The sequence below is a fragment of the Panthera leo genome, chromosome E2, assembly GCF_018350215.1.
Source record: "Panthera leo isolate Ple1 chromosome E2, P.leo_Ple1_pat1.1, whole genome shotgun sequence".
NCBI classification, from domain to species: Eukaryota; Metazoa; Chordata; class Mammalia; order Carnivora; family Felidae; genus Panthera; species Panthera leo.
In genome coordinates, this window is record NC_056693.1 from 43,786,365 (window position 1) to 43,806,145 (window position 19,781).

General features: G+C 48.2%; 1 protein-coding gene across 2 annotated transcripts in view; it reads left to right on the forward strand.

Moving 5' to 3' along the window:
• Window positions 1-3,367: 3,367 nt before the first annotated feature.
• The window catches only part of CDH3 (cadherin 3), a 44,822-nt gene continuing 28,408 nt past the window's right edge, over window positions 3,368-19,781 (forward strand). The window contains exons 1-2 of one of the 2 annotated variants that reach the window (XM_042919933.1): window positions 3,368-3,886; window positions 4,090-4,210. In XM_042919933.1, the coding sequence (XP_042775867.1) occupies window positions 3,827-3,886; window positions 4,090-4,210 (181 nt within the window). In that variant the 5' untranslated portion in view covers window positions 3,368-3,826. Of the gene's footprint in view, window positions 3,887-4,026; window positions 4,211-19,781 lie in introns of those variants that run through there. The other variant, XM_042919931.1, reaches the window with a different exon arrangement.

The window sequence follows — 19,781 nt, forward strand, 5'->3', positions numbered from 1 at the left end:
TTTCAGTTTTTGCCTGGATGATTGCGGTAGGATCCCAGCTGACCTGCCTGCTTCTACCCTCATCCTCTGCGGTCTCAATACTACTCCTCTGCTCAAGGTCTCCAGTGCCTTCCTTCCTTCCCACTCAGTAAAACCCAAGTTCTGACAGTGGCCTATGATTTATTCCCCACCCTTCCAACTCTGACTCATTTCCTACTTGCTCACTCTACTCCAGCCACTGTCTCTCTCTCTCTCTTTTTTTTTTTTCTGTCCCAAGTAAACTACTGCCTCAGGGCCTTTGCCCAGATTTCTCTGCCTGGCATACTCTTTCTTCAGAATCCTTTTGTAACCTGCTTCTTCACTTCCTTCAGGTATTGTTCAAATGTCCATTTCTCATTGAGGCCTCTGGACTTTGCCCCTTGCTCACCCACCCCTCATCCATTTTCTTTCTGTCTTCCCCCATCCTGCCATGTGATTGGGGAGAATGACCTCTAGACACTCCACTACTTGGGCTTTCTTGCCCTCAGGATTCTGGGTGGGTTTAGTCCATGGGAAGCGCTGCCAGGAGATGAATGGCAAACAGAGAGAGATGTTGGAGTTTTCCCACATCCTCCCTGCTCTGGGCAGTGCCTGTGTCTGCTTGGACACAAGCTGCATCTGGGAGGGGTGGTCCTTCATTCTCCAGCTCTCCTCAACCCCCAACTTTCAATGACACCATTTCTTCCCTTTGCCCTTCAGGCTTCAAAGTTCTAAGGCCTTTCTTCTGTTGTGGGTCCCTGGTGCCTCAACATCCCTCTTGATTCTCTGAACTCTGCCCATTCCTCTAGTCCCTTCACTAAGACTTGAACCACCTGACCTGGAGTCTGTCTTCTGCTGGACCCTGACTGAAACACCTTCCAGATCACTTTATGTACAATTTCCAACCCTACCTTATGTCTCATGAATTGGCACTTCCCACTTGGTTCTTGTTCATCTACACAGCATGTATTATCTAACATACATTTACTTATTTGGTTATTTTCCTTGAGTCCCTCCACCCCCACACTTGAGGATGGAAGGTCCAAGGGTGCAGAGTTATCTGTTTTGTTCACTATTGTATCTCCGGTGCTTGGCACATAGCATGCTACCAGCAAATATTTGTTGAATGAATGAATGAATAAATAAATGACCAATAAGGGGGAGCCACAAAGAAGACAGGAGTGTGGTCCAAGTTGCAGGCAGAAGAGCTGACTCTCCATTTCTCCTCTCCCCGCCCTCTCCCGGAATGCTGAGTGCCCTGGAAGGAGGCGGAAATGAGCGCGCTCAACAGCCCTCTAGCCGGGTGTTTACTTAATTAGGGCCTGTATCTCGAGGCTCGTCTGTGTTTAACGGTCCACCTAATGGCTTCATCTGGTTCCGGGCCGGCTCAGCGGAACCTTCGAGGCGAAGAGAGGTGGAGCCACGGGGTACCCTCTGGGGTCTTCGCTGCCACCATGCTCCCCAGCACGGACATCTAACCTTCTCTCCTGCACAGAAAGCGACCCCTGCGGAGGGCGGGAAGCGACCCCTGCGGAGGAGCGTGGCAGGCAAGGCAGGCTTGGAGCTCAGCAAGCTGCCTCAGGCTATTCCTGCGCATTGTCCACGCCCAACCCACAGCTGCTGGGACCACAGGCCAGATAAAGGAGCTCTCCCCTAACACCAGATGCCAATTGCTTGCTTCTACCATCAGCCGTGAAATTGAAGGGTTGCAGTGTTTCTCATTTCTTAGTTTGGGGAATGTGAGGGTGCTAAGGAGGACAGAAACCATTCACGAGGCAGAGGACAAATGAGCCAGATCCTAAAGCAATAATACCAGGCAGCATTTGGGCACTTGTTCTGTGCCAGGTACTGAGATTTGGTTTTAAACGTATTAATTTAATCCTCATTTATATGTAGTAACTCACTTAATCCTAGTACTTTACAGGGCAGATGTCTTAATAGTCCCATCTGATGCTCACAGTCCCATTTGAGCCTCAAAGAGGTATTTCACTTGCCCGAGGCTGTAGCACTAATCGTGGTGGAACACAGGTTTGAACGCAGGTGGTAGGGCCCCAGAGCTGATGCTCAGCTTGAGAGAGGACTACCATGGTCTCATGGCAAGTGTCATCCTCATAGCCACAGGACTGGTAGTTGGAAAGCCAGGGAGGCCACCAGGTTAGCCCTTGAGGGCCAAACAATCTCTAATTAGAGACTCTAGTCCCCTCCTCAAACCCCTGAATCTGAGCTGGGGAGGACGAAGGAGAGTGTCGAGGAGGTGTCAGCTTGGGTTCTCAGGGCATCTAGAGAAGGTGGAGAGACCTCAGGGAACTGGAAGATGGGGAAACTCGGCTTGATTGGGAGAAGGCTGGCAGAGTGGAGGGACTGAGTCTCAGGACAGTTTCTGTGCCTGGGGCCCAGTTGTGTTTCCTGAAGAGGGAAGCACTTCAGGTCTAAAGTAGGTCTAAATCCCAGCCCCGCTGGGCGGTTCAGCATTTCTCGAGAAGGTTGGTGGGAGAAGGGTGGTGGGAGAGTGGTTGCCAAAGGAGGCTCACTGGAAGGCTGCTTGCATATAACAGTTTTCACTTATATCAGTATTTCAGATCAATAAAAACAGCCGCATTTTGAAAAGTCTTTATTTTTTATTTTGAGGTGGGGTGGGAAGGGACAAGACAGAGGGAGGGAGGGAGAGAATCCCAAGCAGGCTCAATCCCACGAACCCTGAGACCAAGACCTGAGCCAAATGAAGTCTGACGCCCAACCAACTGAACCACTCAGGAACAGGTAAATGTCTTTATGTTTTTTTTTAAGTTTTTATTTAAATATTACTTAAAGTTGGGACGCCTGGGTGGCTGAGTCCCTTAAGCATCTGACTTCCGCTCAGGTCGTGATCTCACAGCTGGTGGGTTCCAGCCCCGCCTGGGGCTCTGTGCTGACAGCTTGGAGCCTGCTTTGGATTCTGTGTCTCCCTCTCTCTCTGACCCTCCCCCGCTTGCGTTGTGTCTCTCTCAAAAACACTAAAAAACTTAAAATAAAAGTTACCTAAAGTTGAGAAAGTGTTATTTATATTTAATGGGGGAAGGGGATTGCTGGAGATGGTGGGGCTAATAACCACCCTTCTACCTTGCCCAGTTGGGCCCCACGACAGCCTCCGAACTCTGTCCCAAACTGGGACCTTCTCTCCAGCCTCCATTTGTTCGGCTGTGCAGTGGACGTAATGAGTCTTCCGCAAGTTGCACCTCACTGCCAGTTTTAAACCTTACTCTGTGTCCTCGAAGCGGGCTGGCTGGCGTGGGAGGTGGAGAAAGAGGCAGTGGGCAGCCCGGGCTGTAGCCGGGTGTGGGGCGGACACACCCGTCCTCCATCAAAGCTTTGGATAACAGAATGCCTCGGGGGAGTATGAATGGGGCGCCTCTGTTTCCAGTCGGGTTCAGATGTATCTCCACTGTTTTTTCCACTGTAGCCGCAAGGCACAAAACATTTTTCTTCGCGTGCTGCGGAGGCTGAGGAACGGGGTGGGTTTTTGTTGGTTTGTTTTTTGTTTTTTCCCCTCGAACCCGGAATCCGTGAGACAAGGCCTCCGCGCCTGCCGAGAGGAGCTCCAGAAAAGCCGAGGGATCGCTGGAAGGCATCAAAGAGGACCGGAGGGCGTTCGCCGGTGCCTCGACCAAGCCAGCCGCGGCCCCACCTGCGAGGGGGCGGGACCCTGCGGCGCCGGACCAATCAGCACCCACCTGCGCTCACCTGGCCCCCTCCCGCTCGCTCCCGCGGGCTGCTGCTCGCAAAGGGGAGCGGAAAGCTTAGCCGAGCGCTAGCCCGCCGTCGCGGCAGCTTCGTTCTTCTCTCTCCAGCCATGGGACTCCCTAATGGGTTTCTCGCGTCCCTCCTCCTCCGCCTCCTCCTCCTCCTTCAGGTACTCCACTGTCTTGCCCTAGCCCAGGCCGGGCAGTTCTGGCTGCGTGGGGTCCGCAGGCGGTGGTGGCGTCGGGGAGAGTGCGGGGCTGGGCTCTTTGGAGTCAAGGTGGCCCCGAAAGGCCAGTAAAGAATCTCGGGATGGGTATGCAGAAACCGGGCATGCCTGTGACCCGGCCTCCCTCTTTCCCCCTCTTCCTTCAGGCGCAGGTCTGCTGGCTGCCTCGCGTGGCCTCCGAGCCGTGCCGGGCGGGCTTCGGGGAAGCTGAAGTGACTTTGGAGTCGGGAGGCGCGGAGCTGGAGCCCGGCCAGGCGCCGAGGAGAGGTAGGACCCTCCGGGAGGTAGCCCCGTGGAACCGCAGGGCGGGGGGTCGCACGTGGTCCGCCGCGGTGTGATCCGCGCGAGGGGTGTCCAGGCCGGGGCGGGGGACTTCTGGCGCCGCCGGCTCCGCCTCAGGTATGGAGAAGGCGCAGAAAGGCTCTCGGGGGCTAACGCGCGGGTGGATGGCGGACCGAGGCGGATGGAGAGCATAGCGCCCTCTGACGTCCAACCCCTCTTTGCCCCTCTGCGGCGGCTTACCTTGACCTGCTTCGGGGTGCGAGGCGCCTGCGCTCCTCACCCAGCCTGGACGTGGAAAGCTCTCCCCCACTGGCCCCAGCAAAGGAATGCGCGGTCCACATTCCTCCCCCAACCCCCGCGCAGGTGTGGGGATGAGCCGTGCCCCGGGCAGCCCCCTTCGCCCCTCTCGGGCCCCCTTTGTGTACCGTGCTTTGTGTCTCCCGACAGACAGACCGGGTCTGTTTCTCTTCTTCGCGCTCCCCTCCTCCGCCCCCCTTCTTCCCCGCCTTCTGGAATGCACTCTTAACCCTGCCCTTCCCGGAGGGCCTGAGCCCCCGCAGCCTTCCTGGAAACTGGGCTTGGCACACCTGGGCTGGGGCCATCACGCACTTGGGGACACCCCCACCCCACCCCCGTGTTGAGACTGGAATGTTAGGGTACTTGGGGGAATTGGGGGGGGGGTCCCCAAGCTGGAAGGTCTTGAGCTGAGGGGGCGGTGGTTGGGTGATCAAAGCATGTTTTTGATCACCCAGTTTACTTGTGTCTCCCTCTCCCCACCCCCCCCCCCCCAAGTTCAAAAACTGGAGAGTGGGGAGTCACTTTGGTGTTAGGAGACCCCTGCAGCTGCCGGCTGATGGGGGCCCCTTTCCCAACATCCAGGACAGTGGGGGTTTCTCCACGGATCAAACCCAAGTTCTTAAAAAGAGCTATTACCCAGGATCCTTGGGTGGGGTTCCAGAGGATCCCTAACTTGTGAGATTGTTTAAGAATTTGTGTATGCATTTTCCCAGGGAGAGGACCTACAGTTTACCTGGCTTTCAAAACAACTAAAAACTGTTGCCACCTAGCATTAATCTAATGCCCTCGTCAGCATACCCCTCACCCCACATACAAATTTCCACAGTTTGAATGTTGGGGTGTCAGTGCCTAGGGGACAGATGGCTCTCCTTTGTTTCTCCAAAAGGGGACTGGGGTCTGGAGTTTGTGGGGGCCCTTTTTTTTTTCTTTTCCCCGAATAACCTTGCAGATTGACAAAACAATTAACACCCAGGCTAGGCCAGGCTCCTTAAACTCTTGGCTGTAGGGAGCCAAGCAGAGGCATTAAGAGGCCATGCCTCATAAACTTTAAATTCTTGCACATGGGTTTATTACTGACTGGCTAACAAACTGCAACTCAGCCAACCTGTAAAAATGTTACCTTGGGCAGGGCCCCAAATCCAATTCCAGCTCCCTGAGGAAGCTTTATTGCTAACCAGACCTCTGCCAGATCTGTACTCCCCCTCATTGTCAAGTTCTCTGGCTACAATCTCGTGGCTTTTGAGTGTTGACTGTGCCTTATCTTTCTTACTGAAGCAAGAAATATCAGATTAACTGTCACTTCACTAAGCTTGAGGTTGTCGAGGGGAAGCGGTGATCAGGTTTTCGATTTCATGGTCCGGTTGGCTGGTGAATGCTTCCCAGTGACGTCAGGCATTTTAAACCTTTTGAGAAAATTCTGCTTTCTTGGATGTCTGGTTTATGGTTGTGAAAATGGTGGGTTCATGCCAGGAGCACACCTGGGTTATAAAAAAAAAGGGGGGGGGGTTAATGTGCTTGGCTAACCTTGAGCCTCCCTGCAACATGACTGGTTCTTAGAGTGGTTTTCCTGTGAAATAGACTGTTGCCTTCTTTTTTAAGTAAAAGCAAGTTTCTCAGTCCAATTGGTCTCAACTAATTGAGACACCTCAACAGAAAATACTGGCATTTCTCTTCTTAGTCCTCAGTTGCTGACATCTTTCTACCTCCCCACCTCCACCCCAGGCTCTCTGTCCTCTGTGCACAGGATGGATCCAGCCATGTTGAAAGGGTTATCCTGAGGGTACATACAAACTCTCAAGTTTGGCCAAGCAGACAAGTTTCCTTATTGCTAAGGAACAATTGCCTCTGTTGTTCGCCCCTGGGTTATGAATATCACAGGTGTCTATGAAGTCGAGCTCAGAGAAATTATCTGATATAATTAATACCTTGTTTGCATGTGCACTTTCCTCTTCAAAGCACTTCCACAACTCTGAGCTTGCTTTGTCCTCCTGACATTCTCTCAAAGCTGGTAAGGTAACTATTAAACAGCTTGAGCTCTTAATCTCAGAGTTGGTACTTCAGAAAACCTGTAGCCCAGCCCTGCTGGAGGTTTTAAAGGTGGAGAAACAGGAACAGCTAATGGATTCAGTTTGCTAGGCTGAACAGCTCATGAGCTTCCGTGAGGGTCACAAACCATCACTTGTACCTTTAGGTTTATTCCCAGGACCTGATACTTCACAGGATGCCCAGTAGGTGTTCACGTGAATCACGACAATCTGCTGAAGGTCTGACTATTTTACAAATGAAACCTGAGTGGTTGTGGCTTCACGAAAGTCATTACTACAGTGACTTGAATGGAAGTTTCTGACTCCTGAGTTCAGTGGCATTTTTTACTACCAGAAAGTGGGAAGTGGATGAAATGAAGTAGAATGTTGGAGCGCCAGATCCTAAAGACACCAGTTACCACCCCCTGTCCTAAGAGCAATTAATCATTTGTTCATTCTTATCGTAAGGTTTTCCAGAAACATTCCTGTAGGGAAACTGGCTTTGATACAGTCTCTAAGTGTCCTAGTGATGGGGCTTGGGTGCCTAGACTGAGAGCAAGAGGTTAATCTGGAGGAAGAGTTGGAATGTTCTCCCCACCCCCACCCCACAGTCTGGGGGGCTGCCTTCCAGTGTGGTCTGGAAGCTAAGACAAAGAAGAGGTGGGAGGAAGGAATTTGCATGGTATTAGTACAGTGATTAAAAGTGATTGACCTAACTGTGGTCTATACATCATTAATGGCAAACGGTTGAGAGAGGCAGCTTAATTACAGTAAAAGAAATCCAGTACTTCGTTACGGCCCCTCAGCAGGTTCAACTCACCCTTAGTCAGTGTTTGAGTAAGATTAAAGCTAACCCTCATTAGCTTCGGTAGGAAACTTCAAAGTTCAGTAATGAATCTGACTGAGCATGAATTCACTTCAAGATGGTTTGGCTATTTGAACTTGTGTAAAAATTGCCTTTTGTTTTTGGGCCTCCAGCCTGGGCCATGTCCTCTGTTTTTACATTTTGTTCTTTCAGTAAACGTATATTTAGCATCTGCATGTGTCGGGCAGGATTCTAGAACTACGGCTAAAGCAATTAACAAAACTAAGCTCTTGCCCTTGGGGAGCTTATAGTCCAATATTTTTTATGCTTACGATTGTCTTGCGAAGCAGGTGGTGGTAACTCCCTTTTGTTGTACAAGAGGGTAAGCAACTTGGTGTGAGGTCAAGGGGGCAGTCAGCAGTAAGGCCAGGATTTTAAATCCAGTGGGATTTCACAGGGCCAAATAAATCTGCCTCAGGAATGAATTATTTGGGAAATCAGGCTTTGAGCCTGGCTGGCTGCCTTCCTGGCTCAGCAGCAGACTGGGGTAGGTTGCTAAAGCCTGTTGCACATCACTGTTAGCTTGTGCTTGGGGAGCAGGTCCCAAACCTCTAATCTCCCTTCCCACTTCCTCACATGGCACTCTGTTCCTAGGTTACCCAGTGCAGGGTGCCCTCACCTCCCTGCTGTGTGATGAGGAAGGCATTGCTTACATTAAGCAGTGGGTTTCTAAGGCTGGAAACTATAGTTCTGCAAAGCATTTGGAGGATGATGGAGGAGCAGGAGGGAGAGAAGGACCTCCCCTGTCCAAATCAGTTGAGGCTTTGGTTCTGAGGCTGAACTGTCTCCATTCAGAGAATCACTGTTATTGAAGAATAACATAAATGGAGGAAAGTGCCCAAATGCTAAGTGTACAGCTCAATGAGTGTCACAGATTTAAAACACCCACATACCAAGATCAAGAAACAGCATTGCCAGCACCTCAGATGCCCCTTCCTGTTCTCTACCCTTCCCAGCAAGAAAACCAGTATCTTGACTTCTAATACCACAGGTTAACTTGCCTGTATTTGAATTTTATGTAAAAGAACCATACAGAATATCCTCTTGGGTATCGCACATTTTGTGAGATGCTTCCATAGTTCTGGAGGTAGTTGTAGGTGATTCTCACTGTCCTGTAGTATTCCATTATGTGACAATTGACACGTTTACTGTCGATGGGTATTTGAGGAGTTTATGGGTTTTGGCCATTATGACTGGTGCTGCTGTGAACATTATCGTTCCAGTCTCCGTGGACGGTCTCAGCATACACTATCTGTTAGGTACATACCTGCGAGCATAATTGCTGGGTTAACTGAGGATTACCTGAGCATCTCAGTACTGTGGCTGTTGTACTGAGAAGTCAGCTTTTATTTTTGAGAGGGAGGGAGGGAGGGAGAGAGAGAGAGAGAGAGACAGACAGAGCATGAGTGGGGGAAGGGCAAAGAAAGAGGGAGACAGAATCTGAAGCAGGCTCCAGGCCTCGCACCATCAGCACAGAGCCCGATGCGGGGCTCGAACCCACAAACTGTGAGATCATGACCTGAGCCGAAACCAGGAGTTGGATGCTTAACCAACTGAGCCACCTAGGTGCCCCACCCTTGCTGGATTTTTTATTCTCCCTTAGCACTATGCTAAGAGACAGCAAATCTTATTATGTCTTTGGTCACATCCTTTGTGTTGAGGGAGAAATCCTTCCCTTTATTTGTCCTTAAGCCAATGCCTGTTATTGTCCCCCCAAATATAAAGGGAATCTGGAAATGGCCCTGGGTTTTTTAGATGAGGGCTTCCTGGATGATGTTTATCCTGGACAGTGTATAAGTGGGCAACAAGTTCCTCACATGGATGAGGTGGTTAAATCTAGCTCCTGCCTCATTAGGGAGGCAGTGAAGTGTCTGAGACCCAAGGCCCAGCTGAGTGGTCATTCAGCCAACGAATATTAGTAGATGTTCAGAGATGACAAAAACCCATAGCTCATTAACATCATGAGCTCCGCAATTAGAGGAGGAAGCAGATCAGCCACCAGGCAGTTTTAACTATGAATCTGACCTGAACAGGTATTTATTGAGCACCTACTAAGTGCCAGATACTGCTGTTCTAAGTGCTAGGGTTCTATTAATGAGGAAAACATGCACAAAACCCAGGCTTTGGGGGCCATTTACCTGCTAGTGGAGAAAGATAGACAAAATAAGTTATATATATGTTTTTATATAAGTTATATATATGTTTATATATATATATCTCTCACATGTTGTATATACATATGATCCAGCAGGAAGTGAGGGAGAAAAAATATGGAGTCAGATAAGAAAGGCTGCTGACATGTTCTTGGGGGGACCTGAAAGAAGTGATGTCCACACTGAAGGCTGAGGAAGAATTCTGCAGGGGAGTTGAGGTATGAGAGGTAGCAGGGAGTGTTCCTGGCAAGGGAACAGCATGGGGGCCAGGAACTTAACTACAGTTAAGTCTGGCTGGACCATGGAGTGTAAGGTGGGGAGAGGTAAATAAAAGAAGTAGGCAGGGCCCAGTCCAGTTTAGACTGTCACCTACCCCATCAGGGAGGCAGCAAGGTGTTTGGGAAAGGCACATGTGGCTGAAGTCCCAATTATGCCTTCATGGAAGCCAGAGTCGCTGAAGTCTCCTTTGGAACCAGGATGCTGGGCCCCACCTCCAGCATATCTTCCTGACTCCCCTTCCCGGCTTTCTCAGACCTCGGGATGTTATAAGTCTCAGTCAAATTTCCCCCCTCATTTCATTTAGTTACCTGTCATTGCCAGGCAGCAGGGCTACCCGCAAGGAAGGGCTCAAAACAAAACAACCAAAAAAAAAATCACAACCTAAATACCATTTACTGAGAGCTTACTGAGTTCCAGAGACTATGCTATGTACTTTATGTAATAAGCCCTTAAAATCCTCCTAAAAGCCCCACTGGGGGAGGGGTGAAATTGGCCCCATTTAGCTGGACAGGAAACCTAGGCATGTAACTTTGTAACCTATCCGAGGTCCCCCAGCTAGTGAATTGTGGAGGTAGGATTTGAACCCAGCTCCCTCTCCCTGAGTGTGAGAGAGGGGAAGAGGTTGTGAGTCCTCTGACCCCAGGCATGCTAAAGGAAGATGAGAAATAGTTAACTTCTGACCCAAGGGATTTGAATTCCTTTTCCCTCCACAGGCCTCTTGTTAATCACCAGGAGCTGGAGTTAGGGGGCAGGGGTATTTCATCCAGGACCCCTGGCCTCTTCTAGGATGTGGGAGGACAGGGCAGGTTCAGATACCAGGCCTGATAGCAAGCGCTGTCTCCGACAGTTCTCAGAGAGAATCTGCCTTCTGGCTGGTTATCTTCTGCCTCTCCTCACCCCACCCCTACCCTCCCCGCCACCCCTACCCTCCCCGCCACCCCTACCCTCCCCGCCACCCCTACCCTCCCCACCACCCCTACCCTCCCCGCCACCCCCACCTCCCCGCCACCCCCACCTCCCCGCCACCCCCACCTCCCCGCCACCCCCACCTCCCCGCCACCCCCACCTCCCCGCCACCCCCACCTCCCCGCCACCCCCACCTCCCCGCCACCCCCACCATGCTCTGAGTGGAGGAGCTTGATATACTCTGCCTCCCTCCCCCTCCCCCAGCCAAATCTGGGCATCCTCGCAATTCTGGGTCACTAGAGCATCAGTGGTCTGCAAATTCCTCAAGCTGACAGAATCCCCTCCAGGCTATGGTAGTGGGTCTGGGGTGCCGGCATCCTGCTATGCTCTCAGTAAACCAAAATGCCTTATCCTGGAAATAAAGCCAAACAGACACCTTCCTTTCTCCCCTTACCCACCTTTGAACTCAGAACTCTGACTCTGTTGTCTGACATCCGAGGAGAGTGCTCAGAGCCAGGGCCCCACAGCCAGGAGGTGGGCAAGTTGGTGGCTGCTTTCCCTTCATGAGAGCCTCTCTAGGCTAAACAGACCTCCAGGGAGGAGAGATCTGTTCTCCACTGGGACACCCAGGCATCTCAAGAGCTGGATGAGGAGATCAGGCCAAGGAGGCACAATCCCAAGGTTTCCTCTTCCCTCTCAATCTCAGGACCCTAACTTTTGCTTAAGAGCACATAAGATTAGTTCAGTGTTCCATCTCTCTTACCAAGAAACCTTAAACCTATGTGGAGGCTAGAAGTAGGTTGATCTTGCCTAGAGTTCTGACCTCAGGGTCTCATGTTAGTTTTAGGAAGTCCTTGTTCCCCTGGAATTCATTGTGTCCAAGACTGCCTATGTATTTTTCTGAGATGACGCGCGCCCCCCCCCCCCCCCCGCAAATTTGGCAAACCTAACATATTCTACACTGTCCCCACAAACCGCCCGCCCCTGCCGCCAGCCCACGTCCATTCAGTTCTTCAGAGTCTTGTCAAACCCAGTGGTGGGGACAGACCTGGTGGTGTGCATCTGGGCACAGGCAGGGGAAGATGGGGGTTCTCAACTTGGTTTCTTATCCCAAACTATGTGGTCTGAGGCAAGTTACTTCGGTCCCAGCTCCTCGGCCTTGAGGCTCTGACTGTCCTGTGAGAAGTGCCTTCATGTCCCTGGAGCTATGAGGAGGTGGACTGCTGGCTGGTCACTAAGAGGGCAGGATTGGAGTGCTATGCTACTGTGCTGGGCATCTTGCTTAAGGCTGGCTGCCTTTTCATAACGAGTCTCATCTTGTTGTAGCTTCAGGCAGAGAGAAAAGATAGCTGCTTGTGGGCTCTTCATCTACAAGCCAGAACAAGGTGCCAGGCCCACACCCTGCCCTCTCTTTGTGGAGTCGGCCTCAGCCAGAGCTTCCCACCAGGGCTGCCTGACCTGCTATTTTCTTGTCTTTTATGGTCTTTTTCCGCTTCCAGAATTCTCCTGCATTCCCCAGCTGGGACTCAACCACACTCCAACTGGTTTACCAGTGTCTTTGGCCCCTGAGTCAGTAGTTTGCAAGCTTGGCTGAATATCAGAATTGCCTAGGGAGCTTTTTATTATTATCACATCCCCCTCCATATGTACCATTTTATATTGTTTATTAGGGTTGGGCTGGTTGGTTGGAATTTTACATTAATACATGAATATATGTTCACTGTAAAGACCATGTTTTTTAGTAAAATATGTAGCACTTAGTATGTGACAGGTACAGCTCTTACCATCTTATATGTGTTATATAATTATATTTGTGTGTGTGTGTGTATATATAAATATAAAATGTTTAATCACCATAACATGCTTGTGAGTAGGTACTGTTATCATCCCCATTTTACAGATGAGGAAACTGAGGCCAGAGAGGTTGAGTAACTTGCCCAAGATCACACAAGTGGTCAATAGCAGAGCTTGGATTAAAATCTAACTAGCCCAAGCTTTAACCACTGAATGCCACTGCCTCTCAATAGAAGCAAACCAGAAATAAACTCATGAAAGTTCTTCCCTTTCTTAGCTCTCCTGCCTAAGGATGAGCACATCCAATGGTTTAATGTGAATCCTTGTAGACCTTTCTCTTTAGGGGAAGCTTCTGTGTGCATTCAGGAATTTTTAAAACAAGAATTGGGAGGGGGGCTCCTGGGTGGCTCAGTCGGTTGAGTGTCTCTCTCTCCACACTGCCAGCATGGAGCCCAACATGGGGCTCGAACTCACAACTGAGATCATGACCTGAGCCAAAACCACAAGTCGGAGGTTTAACTGACTGAGTCACCCAGGTGCCCCTGCAACTTGCCTTTTTAATTGAATCACAGGCATCTCTGCAGACTGTTAAATACACATCTATCTTGTTTTTAACAGCTCCATTGTCCTCTATGTGGTGGATATACATGATTTATTTAGCTAACCCCACTTTTATCTTTTGCAGATGTGGAAGTGGGGAGGAGTTAACATAAAAGTTGTAAAGTGTTTGGATTTTCAGAAATCTGACTGTCAGGAATCACCTTATTAGGAAAGACTGCTGGAGAAGGATGATCACATGAATTGTTCATCTTAACCCCATTCAGATAAATTAAGCTTTTATGTTTGAGTAATACCTTTAAGATAGGCTTTGCAGTAAGCTTAGTAAGGTTACTATGCTGTTTAAAAATCATTAGTTTTCACACCAACTATTGTTTGATGACTTAATTATCTGAATGTTTCAGATCATCAAAAATTTTAAAAATGTAAACTGCTTAATTCAGAAGTAAACTGTCAAATCTCTTAGCACTTGCATTATTTTCCTTGGGTGTTGAGAGCTTGAAAATGTGGCATTCAGGGGCGCCTGGGTGGCTCAGTCAGTTGGGCATCTGACTTCCACTCAGGTCATTATCTCACGGTTTGTGAGTTCAAGCCCCAAATTGGGCTCCCTGCTGGCAGCACAGAACCTATTTCGGATCCTCTTCCCACCTCTCTGCCTCTCCCCTGCTCTTGCTTTTTCTCAAAAATAAGTAAACATTAATTAAAAAAAAAAAAAAGAATGAATTCCTAGAAGCAAAATTGCTAGGTCAAAGGACTTTGATAGTTCACTCAACAATTACTGAACACTTACCTTGTATCAGGCACTGAGCTAAGTGTTGAGATACAGTGATAAGCAAATTCTAACATAGTCTTTGCCTTTGGGCATATATTGAGAGTATTAAGGGAGATAGGCATTTAGATAATAACAAGTAAACCTATAATTACAGTTGTAATGAGTTATACGGCAGGAAGTTACATAGAGCTTTCCTGAGAAAGTAACCTGCTTTGGGATGTGAAAGATGGTGGGAGTTAACTGGGTAAACTGGAGTGAGAGTGTAGGGAGACACTGTTCTAGACAGAGGGAGCTGCATGTGCAAAGGTCCTGTGGGAAGGGGGTTATGCTGTATTTAAGGAGAGTACTACTGTGACTAGACAGTGGAAACTGAGAGTGAGCACATTAAAGAACAAAAATGGCACACCATGCATGAGTTTCAAACAAGGAAGTGATCTTATTTCATTTTCTCAAATGTATCATTTGTTGCATTTTTAAAAGATCCTTTTTTTAAAAGGGAAATATTTGCACTCTCAGGGTGAATATGATGTGGTAAGTACTAAAGTACCATGAGTAGAGATGAAGAGGCATAATGAGTCTTGGTGATTGACTTGGAAGGAAAGTCTGAAGGGGAAATGGTCATAGAAGATGATGACTCTAGCTAACCATATGCCAGGCACTGTGCTAAGTATTAACTCATTTAACTGACATAGATACTATTAGCATCATTTCATTTTATAGGTGAGGAAACAAATTTGCCCAGGGTTGGTGGTGGAGCCAGAATTTGAGCCCAGGTACTCTAGACCCAGACTGAGCTGCTTCTGAGACCCAGATTTTGGGTTTGAGTATCTAAGTGCATGATATGTCATTTCTCTAGGAGACAGTGGAAAAGAACCATATTTAGGCTGAGATCATGGATTTGGTTTTTGACATACTGATTTCAAGTCACCTTTAAAACCTCCAGGGGGTGATACTGAATAAACAGATAAATGTGCTGTTCAGAGGAAGGATCTGGATGTTTGAAATCTTGATAACATCTTTTGAAGTGCCCTCAAAAAGCCATTCCAATTGGCCTATTTCAGAGAAATGAAACAATTAGGAGCTTTAAAAAAAATTTTTTTTAATGAACATTAAAAAAATTTTAAAAATAAAGTGTTTGGATCTATATTCATACTGAGGTTGGTTTATAAGGTTTATTTTAATACTATTTGTATAGACTTGGTAGTAAACGTATCCTGTCTGTAAAGTGAAAAGAAAATTTTTTTTTAGTGTTTATTTACTTTTGAGAGAGCTAGAGACAGAGGGATGGGCAGGGTAGGGGTAGAGAGAAAGGAAGACACAGAATCTGAAGCAGGCTCCAGGCTCTGAGCTATCAGCACAGAGCCTGATGCAGGGCTTGGACTCATCGACTGCGAGATCATGAACTGAGCCAAGTCAGATGCTTAACCGACTGAGCTCCCTAGGCACCCCCAGGAACTTTTAAAAACCAATAAACTGCCTTCCCAAGATTACCTCCAGATGATTCAGAAGAAGTGATGGGTGGGCTAGAAGTAGGGGATCTGGATTTTCAAAAATTCTCCAGGTGAACCATTCAGCTATGATTGGGAACCAATGCTTTTAGCTACCAGACACTTAATTGCTATCCCAGATGTCCCAAGGTGATAGCTAGGATCCCCGTTCTGGTATGGTTGTTGAGGGTGGGAATCATTAAGCCAGACAGCACACTTTATGCTTAATTCTGAGTCAGCCCTATCCCAAACTCCAGGGTGCTGTGGAGTACAGCCCATCTTGGGTTTCTCTCTGCAGATTATAAGGGAGGACCCCCCTGCTCCCAAGGGTAAGGAGGAACCTGAATAATGGAGCTCTTTGCAGAATTTTCAACAGAGAGACAAAAGGAACTTGCTAGAAAGAACTGTTTTCTCCTCAACAATATGGGGTTACCATACAACTTTTCTAGTCAGGAGAGGGGGAATCACAACGTCTCATTCTGATAACAAATCAAAAACATGTTTATGGAAAACTGGAAGATAAGCAAAATGGAAGCCCACCATCCATAAAGGACCTTTGTCGTTTCAAATGAACATTTTCAATAGATCTTCCAGGTCCGTTTCCCTAACCAAGTGTTCACTGATGCCTGATCTGAGGGAAAAGGCCTGAGTTCCACTCCACTCCTTCACTGCCCTACACTTCACCCTCCAGTCCCACTTCCCTAGCAATCCAGCTTCATCTTCTACTTCGGTGGGTAGGAGAAGGCTCCATGCCGAGGGCCTCTAGAGCTCCATTGGCCCCATCTGCTGGAAGACCCAGGTCCAAGATGAGCGGTGCGTTGAGGGGGCCATCTGCCAGGTATGGCAACACTCTGCCAGGGTCACGCTGTTGTCCAGGAGCTGGCTGTCTATGCAAAGCCACTGCTGCCCCTGTAGCCACTTTCCACCGAGTGCTTCCGCTCGAGCACAGTACTTGACTCCTTGGCGTGCCCTAAAATGGTGATCTGGTAGTGATGAATCATCAGGAACACCTCTATGACAGCAAGTTGGCTAGCTCTGCTCTCAGCTTTTGGAAGGAGAGTCTAGGTCCTGAGGATGGCCTTGGGGACCCCTGGAGCCCCTTGGCTTCCCAGCATGCCTTATGGACTCTCCCCACCCACTCCCAGCTTCCTTTGCACCTGCTCCCTTGACCCAACCTAAGTGCCTTAAGTTAGGTCTTGGTCACCCTCTGCCATCTTGGTTTCTTTTGCTTCTGGGATTGTTGGTTCTGGGGATAGCTGGGCCACCTTACTGGTGCCAAGACTCAGCCCCATTCTCTTTCTGTGTCTTTTCTTCCCCCATCTCTCTGCTCTCTTTTACAGGTATAAAAATACTAATATTTTGTAATTGTCAAACTATGAATGACTGCATTGTGGGGCACCTGGCTGGCTCATTTGGAAGAGCATGGGACTCTTGATCTCGGAGTTGTGAGTTTGAGCCCTATGTTGGGTGTAGAGATTACCAAAAATAAATAAACATAGGGGCGCCTGGGTGGCTCAGTTGGTTGAGCGGCCGACTTCGCTCAGGTCATTATCTCGTGGTCTGTGAATTCGAGCCCCGCGTCGGGCTCTGTGCTGACAGCTCAGAGCCTGGAGCCTGTTTCAGATTCTGTGTCTCCCTCTCTCTGACCCTCCCCTGTTCATGCTCTGTCTCTCCCTGTCTCAAAAATAAATAAAACATTAAAAAAAAATAAATAAATAAACATAAATAGCTGTTTTGTGACCTGTTTTTTTTTTTCTGAGCAGAGCAGTTTTTCTTTAATAAATGCTCTTTTTTTAAAAAAAGTTTTTATTAATTTAAGTAATCTCTACACTCAATGTGGAGCTCACACTCAAGAGCCCAAGATCAAGAGTTGCACGCACTTCTTACTAAGCCAGCCAGGCACCCTATAGGTTTTCTTTCTTTTTTTCTTTCCTTCTTTCCCTCTTTCCCTCTTTCCCTCTTTCTTTCTTTCTTTCTTTTTAACTTAAAAAAAAAAATTTTATGTTTATTTATTTTTGAGAGAGAGAAAGAGTGTGAGCAGGGGAGGGGCAGAGAGAGAGGGAGACACAGAATCCAAGGCAGGCTCCAGGCTCTGAGCTGTCTGCACAGAGCCCGACGCAGGGCTTGAACCCACGCACTGTGAGATCATGACCTGAGCTGAAGTAGGACACTTAACTGAGTGAGCCACCCAGGCGCCCCCTTTCTTTTTAACTTTTTAAAAAATGTTTATTTACTTTTGAGAGACAGTGAGAGAGTGCAAATCAGGGAGGGGCAGAGAGAGAGGCAGACAGAGGATCCGAAGCAGGCCCTGCGCTGATAGCAGTGAGCCCTCTGCGGGGCTCGAACTCACAAATTGTGAGATCACAACCTGAGCCGAAGTCCAATGTTTAACTGACAGCCACCCAGCAGCTACCCCCCACCCCCCCACCCCCTGCCCATAGGTTTTCTTTTATGACATTGAATGCTGTAGGTGAGACCTTTGAGTGACAGTGGCACACATAGTTATTCTGTTGAACGTTAAGTGGTTGAGACTGACTTATTTTTTTACAATCTTTTTTTTAATGTTTATTTCTGAGAGAGAGGGAGGGAGAGAGAGCATGAGCAGGGGAGGAGCAGAGAGAGGGAGACTCAGAATTCAAAGCAGGCTCCAGGCTCTGAGCTGTCAGCACAGAGCCTGATGCCGGGCTTGAACTCACAGGGCCTGAGATCATGACTTGAGCTGAGGTCGGACGCCCAACCGACTGAGCCACCCAGGTGCCCCTAATTTTTTTTTTTTTTTTTTTTTTTAATTTGAGCAACAGTTATGGACATAATTGCAGGTATGGTTTTGTCCTGTCTGGGATGCTTTCTGGCACAATTCCTGGGCCAAAGGGCTTGTTTAAGGCTTCTTAATTGGCAAAAACGTTGTGCCAATTTACACTCCCCTCCTCCCTAATAGTATATAGCAGCACCTGTTTCCAAAGTATTCCACAACACTTGTTCTTTTGTGTTTCTTAGTGAACTTTTTTCTATATGTAGTTTTACTCAGGAAAATGCCAGAATCTTTTTTTCAAGCAATTTTGCATACTTACCCCAGAAAGCAGTGATAGCTATGAGCACATGTTTGCTTTATGAGCTAGGTCTATCCCTAAGCCAAGCCAGAATGGAGACTTGATTATCTTTCTTCCATCCCCCACAAGCTTCCTTTGGTCTGCAATACTTTAAAACTGATATTACCCTTTCATTCTAGTCAAAATGCCCAAAGATCAGCAGGAAACTGGCCAAGATTGATCACTTGAAGGACATTTTATTTCCCGAGAGATGGGTGGTTTTATTTTGTCAGAACACCCTGTAAGGTTGAACTTTGGGACAATATGGTACCTATGTGTCATGGCTGAGAAGACAATTACCTGCCCTTCAAGGGTGTTCCCTTGGCAGTTTGGAGGTGTTTAGGCAATTCCACCTAAAAGCTGGCCTGGGATGAATTCTCAGCCCAGTATCCATCAGTTCCTAGAAGTCTACTTTAAAAGCTTTCTTTTGAAAGAGCACCTGAGTGGCTCAGCCGGTTAAGCGTCTGACTTCAGCTCAGGTCATGATATCACGGTTCATGGGTTCAAGCCCCGCGTCGGGCTCTGTGCCGACAGCTCAAAGCCTGGAGCCTGCTTCGGATTCTGTGTCTCCCTCTTTCTCTGCCCCTCCCTTGCTCGTACTGTGTCTCTCTCGCTCTGTCTCTCAAAAATAAACATTAAAAAAATTATGTAAAATAAATATTAAGAAAAAAGCTTTCTTTTTTTCAACAGTTCTTTTACCCCAAGGGACTCAACTCTTCTTCTTGACCAGCTTGTATAGTGGTGCCAGTTCAGGGTCTGAGGCTGGGCTTGGTAGGATGGTCTTTAGACAGGAGCTTTGAGCATAGGCCAGAGACTCCTGGTTCCCTTGGATGTCTTTCTATCTAGTGCAGATACACAGAGCTCTGATTTTTTAACTATTTGTCGGGAAGCAGTCTCAAGTTTCTAATCCCTTCCCCAACAATATTTTAGGAATTGTGTACTTAAGCTCAGGGCTGAAAGCTATCAATTTATATTGGTAGAAATACTGAACTCTCCATCAGGTTCATTGACTTTGTGATTCAGAATCTCTTGAGTCTAAAGCGGTCACATGACTTTAAGGTCCAGGTGGGTGTGGGAGAGCTGTGTTTAGGTGTCTTTTCCAGTATTAGGATCTGAACTGTTGCCCCATGTGCTCATCAGTGCTCACCAGCTTGCCCCAGAAAGAGTCTGACACAAGTCCATTCATGCCCCCATGACTTGGCCAAGATGTGTGGCCTTGTGGAACTAGGCTGCAGTCAGGAATGGGAATCAGCTTACTTCACTAGCTGTTACAAGGTGGGGTAAAAGGGGATGAGTGATGATGAGACCTGGTTTCAGATCAATTACCTTTTG